At 46.0% G+C, this 6,300-nt stretch overlaps 1 protein-coding gene across 2 annotated transcripts; it reads left to right on the top strand.

Annotated features, from left to right (window-relative positions):
• Window positions 1–1,584: 1,584 nt before the first annotated feature.
• Window positions 1,585–4,765, top strand: LOC129373773 (keratin, type I cytoskeletal 13-like). 2 transcript variants are annotated; one of them, XM_055051854.1, is made up of 8 exons: window positions 1,586–1,836; window positions 1,873–2,099; window positions 2,369–2,451; window positions 2,528–2,684; window positions 2,752–2,913; window positions 3,773–3,898; window positions 3,971–4,194; window positions 4,612–4,765. In XM_055051854.1, the coding sequence occupies exons 1-8, from the start codon at window positions 1,641–1,643 to the stop codon at window positions 4,715–4,717; spliced, it is 1,281 nt and encodes a 426-aa protein (XP_054907829.1). In that variant the 5' UTR covers window positions 1,586–1,640; the 3' UTR covers window positions 4,718–4,765. The 2 variants fall into 2 exon arrangements, with proteins under 2 accessions (XP_054907828.1, XP_054907829.1); XM_055051853.1 differs by having other exon boundaries at window positions 1,585–2,099.
• Window positions 4,766–6,300: the final 1,535 nt, after the last annotated feature.

Raw genomic sequence — 6,300 nt, 5'->3', positions numbered from 1 at the left:
TCCTGCCACAGACAGGCTCCCTGCAGACGAAAAGCACGTTCACCTCCAAATTGTACATGAGCTCGGCTGTGCTGGTTCCTGGGAGACTGAAAAACGTTTTCAGTTGTTCAGGCTGTTAAATGCTAAAAATATCAGACTGTCTCCTCCCATCACAGGGACAGCAGCACAGAACTGAGTTAAAGTGTTGCTTCATAGCCGCTGTTGTTGAAAACTCCTCAGGTTGAAGAGCTCAGAACCAACCAGACACAAACCCTGATTCTGGACTTTTATGTGGCAGATTCATGTAAGAATCAAGGCTCTGTTGGGTCAAGATGAGGAGGCAGCAGCTCAGACCTGCTCTGGTCAACACAGAAAACTGCTTTCTGTCCCTCAGGACAGGCTTTTTGTGTCCTGAAAACAAGGACGGGATGTCTACTGTTTTCTAGACCTCAGAAAAGCTTCAAGTTAGTTTCTGCTTCAGAACCCGACACATACAGGAGTTTCTGTCATCATCAGATTTAGGCCAAAATATTGACACAGCAACAGAGACGCCTGCAGAATAAAGTGACCTGGTTCTTCCTGTTCGTCATCCTGGACCTGAAGCAGAAACACAAACCACATTAACACGTCTGCATTCTCTGCATCGACACCAAAACCTTTTCTTCTGGGTCACAGTGGTTAGCTAACCTGCAAAAATCAACCAATTTGATTGATTTGTTATTGTGCTGGAGCCAGTACATAGGGTTTATACCGGTAACTCCAGGTATAAACGTCCCAGAGTCTGAATAAATCAGGGTTTAGTTCCTGTTTCTGTAGCCAGGAGTTTCCTAAACCACAAAAACTCTTAAAATGTATTTCTATGTGTTCTAAAATGTAATTTTAAATCGTCTCAGAAGGAGAGAATTTAAAGTTTACTCGTGATTTCTGTGATCCAGACTCAGAGTTCGGAGGTTCTGGTGGGAATCTGAGCTGTAAAGCACGGCGGTGGAGGAGGCATGATGATGGCATGGAGCTTTACTGTTTCACAGCCAGAGGAAATATTTCACAAGCGATTCCTCTGATGACAGATGAGGATGAGATGAAACCTGCAAATATTTGCATTTAAAGAAAGGAGCCAAATATTTGACAGGGAAACATGAGACTGATATGGAAATGAGGAGTTTTACTGGACAAAGGAAACTTTCTGATCCAGAACCTTTCTGATCCGGAAACACAGAGGCTGTGACTCCAGACGGACCAAACATCAAGCCTTCTGGATCTCTGGAGAGTTCTGGTTCTGGTTCTGTTCTGGTTCCAGGCTCAGTCTCAGCAGAGCGAACAAAGGCAGCGTTTCATTGTCTGGTTGCACAATAAGAGACCAGAGCTGGTGGAGATGTGTGCAGACCTGCAGGGCCCAGAGCGGCAGAGCAGGCGGGTCGGGACACGAGTCTGGATCAGGACGGGGGGGTCCAGGACTGATAAGAACCAGTTCTGGTTCTGGAAGACGTCCCTCACGCCCTGCAGCTGATTTCATTTCACATTCCTGCTGCAGTTTGTCACCGGGCTGCAGTGGGTGGGGGGTGTTACCTGAACCCCTCCCCCTGCAGCAGCATAAAGGCGGCTCCGCCCGACCGCCGCTGCATTCTCCTCTCCTCCACCCAGGGCAGCAGAACTCCTCCAGCATGGCCACCATCTTTTCCACCCGCTCCTCCTCCTACTCCAGCGGGGGCCGCCTGGGCTCCATGAGGGCTGGCAGCGTCTACGGCGGCGCCGGCGGCTCCGGGGTCCGGATCTCCAGCAGCACCGCCTCCAGAAGCTTCGCGTCTGGTGGAGGCGCAGGCTTTGCTGCAGGCGGAGGAGGCGCAGGCTTCGCTGCAGGCGGGGGCTTCGCTGCAGGCGGGGGCTTCGCTGCAGGCGGGGGCTTCAGCCTGTCCGATGCCCTGGACGTCTCCGACAACAAGAAGGCGGCCATGCAGAACCTGAACGACCGGCTGGCCTCCTACCTGGAGAAGGTCCGCAGCCTGGAGGCGGCCAACACCGACCTGGAGAAGAAGATCCGGGAGTTCCTGGACAAGAAGGCCCAACCTGCCAGCCAGGATTACTCCAGGTTCTACACCGTCATCAGCGACCTGCAGACCCAGGTGAGTCCAGCTTCTGGTTCTGGTTTTAGGTCAGGGCAGAGAAACTGATGATGCTCCATTGTAAGAACACAAAGCCTGAAATCCTGCCGGCCTGGGCCACGCCCGCTGCAGGATCCTCTTCCTGCTGGAGGAAACTGGAGCCACCACACCCAGAACCACCAGAACCCGCCCGCCGGGCCTCGCTCCTCACCTTGACCTGCATCATCTGACTCTCGTTTCCATGTTCAGGCTCAGAAAGCTGCTTTAAACCGTGTCTGTCCTCCTCTCAGATCATCGATGCCACCCGGGTCAACGGCTCTCTGCACCTCTCCATCGACAACGCCAAGCTGGCCACCGATGACTTCAGGGTGAAGTGAGTCCACAAACAGCAGCCTGTCGGTGGAAACCTGGCTGTTCACTGCTGATCAGTGGACCCGTTTCTGCTGCAGGTACGAGAACGAGCTGGCCATGCGGCAGTCGGTGGAGGCCGACATCGCCGGGCTGAAGAGGCTCCTGGACGAGCTGACGCTGGCCCGGTCCGACCTGGAGATGCAGATCGAGTCTCTGAGGGAGGAGCTGATCTACCTGAAGAAGAACCACGAGGAGGTGAGCCGAGACGAGACGGAGCCGAGCTTCGGGGCCAAGCTTCGGGCTAACTCATGTCATCCTGCAGGATCTGCTCGGCATGAGGTCACAGGTGGGCGGGCAGGTCAACGTGGAGGTGGAAGCGGCGCAGCAGCCGGATCTGACCGCCATGATGGAGGAAATCAGAGAACACTATGAGGGCGTCGCCGCCAAGAGCCGCAAGGACCTGGAGAACTGGTTCCAGGCCAAGGTGAGGATGAAGCATCGGTTCTGCTGAAAACACAGGAAGTCCAGGAAACGGTTCCCTACGGAGCTCCATAAGGGCCACAATGAAAAATTATCTTTAACAATCAGAATTTGGAAAAAATGAACAAATATCTGAAGTTATCAAGAATGAAATTATAACAATGTGTTATTATAAATAATAACACATTGTAGTATTTAATCAATGCATTGAATAATTAATAAAATTATTATAAATGTAAGCATAAAAACTTAATCAATAAAATATATTATATTAGTAATTAATGGAATTAATCACATAATTACATTATTCATATTTCTTATATCAATGTAATATATTTATTTCCTTACCTCTATTATATAAATATATTTATTGTATAATTATGTAATTATTAAATAATCAGATTACTGATTTAAATAATAATATGATCATAACAAAAATAATAAAATAACTTCATGAAAACAATCAATACAATAAATGTCTAATTATGTTGAATATGAATCAGGTGGTTCAGTGTTGGCCCCGCCCACAATGGGCTTGGCTCACAATGGAATCATATTATTACTTTTTTAAATTTATAATATTTAAGTATAAAATCTTTAATACACTTAACCCATTTTAAGACATCTTAAAAAATAGATGCATTTAATTAATTTATTAGGTTATGGCACCTTTGGCCTTCTATACTTTTGGGACATTTATGTCACCATCTAGAGGCAGCAGATGGAACTGCATGTAAAGGCTTGAAGTTTAAACTCCTAAACAAAAACAAAAACATTTTTTACATATCAGAGAGAAAAGCCTTAGTGGTGACAGCAGAGTGTCATCTGCATAAATGCTGATTTTCTTTGTTTTCTGTTTTCAGTCTGAGGAGCTTCAGAAAGAAACCGCCGTCAGCACAGAAACGCTCCAAACGTCTCGCTCCGAGATCTCAGATGTCAAACGGACGCTGCAAAACCTGGAGATCGAGCTCCAGTCACAACTCAGCATGGTGCGTCTCTGAAAGCTGCTCAACTCTTCTTCTGCTGCCGTGCTTTCTCTAATGTTGCTCTCACTCCTGCAGAAAGCATCTCTGGAGGCAACGCTGGCGGAAACGCAGAGCAGGTACAGCAACATGCTGGGCGGCTTCCAGAACCAGGTGTCGTCTCTGGAGGGTCAGCTGGTGCAGCTGAGGGCCGACCTGGAGCGGCAGAGGCAGGACTACCAGGTGCTGCTGGACATGAAGACCCGCCTGGAGATGGAGATCGCAGAATACCGCCGCCTGCTGGACGGAGAGGGAGGCGGCAGGTGAGACAGAAAACTTACCAAGTATCTTTGGTCTAGTTTCTTCTGAAAATATTTTTGTATTCATGAAATAAGACAAAACTAACTTACAAGCAACTTTTCAACAAAATACAGGAGTAAATAATTCCTTAATATTGAGAAAGTTTTAGATCTGATGGCTGATTATTTCACTTGTTACACAACATTTTTCCCATGTTGTGAAATAATCAGCCATCGGATCTAAAACTTTCTCATCAATATTAGGAAATTATTTTCTTAAAACAAATTTCTATATCCTGCTGAAAAGTTACTTGTAAGTTAGTTCTTGGTAAATTAAATTTACTCAGACATTTGCACTAGAAACTAGAAAATACTTGGCAGGACTTTGTGTTTTTGCAGTGAAGTCTCCAGGTTAGTCTAATCCTTCCTCCTCTTCCTCAGCTCCTCTTCCTCCTCGTCTACAAAGACGACCAGGAAGGTGGTGATCGTGACCAAGGAGACGTCGGAGAACGGAGAGGTCATCACCGAATCCCAGGAATACTCATGAGACGTTGAACAGCCGCTGCTCTCTTCAATAAAACTCCACTGAGCAACATCTCTGTGTTTCCTCTGGTTCTGTTGGTTCTGCTGAAGTCCAGAACCGGCTGGTTTGGGTTTGGATCAATGTTCAGATCTAGAATAACAGAAAGTGATCCAGAACACGAGATAAACCCAACCTGAAGGTCCGCTTTTCAGTCAGGCTGAGGTCTGGACTTTGACTAGACCAATGTTTGGCCCAAGCTTCAGCTCTAAGGACAGAAGGTCTATTCGATGGCTGTAAAACAAGCCCACGTCATCAACCCTCCACTGCCATGCTTCACAGCAGGAGGAAATGAGCTAATGAACCTCGATTAGCCAAACGAGTGAAGATCCGGTTAGACAACAGATCCATTAAAACTCAGATCAAAAAGAACAAAATGAGGAGAAAACAATAAACTTTTAAAAGATGAGATCCACAACCAGGTGATCAGAGAAAAGATAAACTTCCAAAAAAAAGTGACACAAAGTTCAGGTAAACTAGCAGCGATTTGACGGTGGTGGAATAACAGAGGAACCAGAGAAAAGTAAAATGTAATAAACGTGAGTAGAGACGGATCCTCTGCTTGGATCTTCCTCCCCACAGTTTCCCTGCAGCTTCTCCACATTCCGGCTCCAGGTTCTTCCTTTCATGACCCGGATGGAACCATCCAGAGGTTGGGAGACGTCCGGCCTTCAAATTATAGTTTAAACTGAGCAACAGAGGCTTTCATTCACACTGGTCCATGATCATGACCTTTGACCTTTAACCAAGGCCTGTAGGGCTCTGGTCATTCCTCTGCCGTCGGGTTGAATCTGCTCCTGGGAAATTTTCCTCTGGCGGACCCAGAACTGCTGTCGGCCATTTTGGTGCCTTAAGCAAATGTGTTAAATATTTTGTTAAGCTTCCTGCTGCAGATGGAGCAGGAAGCTTGTTTCCTCCTGCTTTCATTTTGTCATATTTTTCATTTCTTCAAATCAGCAATTTGCTGCTTCTGAAATAGAAAATGACGCTTTGCTGTAATGTCACAGGGGAGGAAATGAATTATTTCTGGAGCTTTTTGCAATGATTGGCCGTTTTACTGAAATAATTCACACATTTTTATAAAGTCTGCTGGAATGGACCTAAAACTGAAGACATTTTTATGAGCCTGGTTTATGAGGTCATGACTCACTGATGTTAATTTCTCTCTGCTTTAAAAGAAACTTCAGACCCTTCAGTTGTCAGCGGTGTCGCCCTCTAGTGGTCGGTTCTTGTAAAGACAGTTAAAGTTAAAGGAAGTCAGCCTTCAGATCCGTGAAGAAAACCCAGATTTCTGTAAAATACTCAGAAAATCTGAGAAGTTTCTTTAACATTCCATCAGGTTCTGGATCTGAACGATTTGCTTTTTATGCATTTGACCAGATGAAGTGATTTAAGCCTCAGTTCTGTCTGGATGAGGAGAACAGCTTGGCTAAAATCACAAATATAAATCTATTTTCTCTGGCATTCTTCCAAATAAAAACAGCTGATTATTTATGATTTTAATAAAGTTCATTATTACAATGAATAATATCCGGGCAGCTCTATAATAA

Source organism: Poeciliopsis prolifica, unplaced genomic scaffold, assembly GCF_027474105.1.
Source record: "Poeciliopsis prolifica strain line A6 unplaced genomic scaffold, Auburn_PproV2 SCAFFOLD034, whole genome shotgun sequence".
Taxonomy (NCBI): Eukaryota; Metazoa; Chordata; class Actinopteri; order Cyprinodontiformes; family Poeciliidae; genus Poeciliopsis; species Poeciliopsis prolifica.
This window is presented reverse-complemented; position numbering and strand designations above follow the sequence as displayed.

What these genes read in the sequence shown, in the direction of transcription:
- LOC129373773 (XM_055051853.1), top strand. Translation starts at nt 1,641, where the DNA reads ATGGCCACCATCTTTTCCACCCGCTCCTCCTCCTACTCCAGCGGGGGC. An exon ending in TCAGCGACCTGCAGACCCAG is followed by an intron (nt 2,100 to 2,368) that starts GTGAGTCCAGCT and finishes TCCTCCTCTCAG; the next exon opens with ATCATCGATGCCACCCGGGT. An exon ending in GACGGAGAGGGAGGCGGCAG is followed by an intron (nt 4,195 to 4,611) that starts GTGAGACAGAAA and finishes CCTCTTCCTCAG; the next exon opens with CTCCTCTTCCTCCTCGTCTA.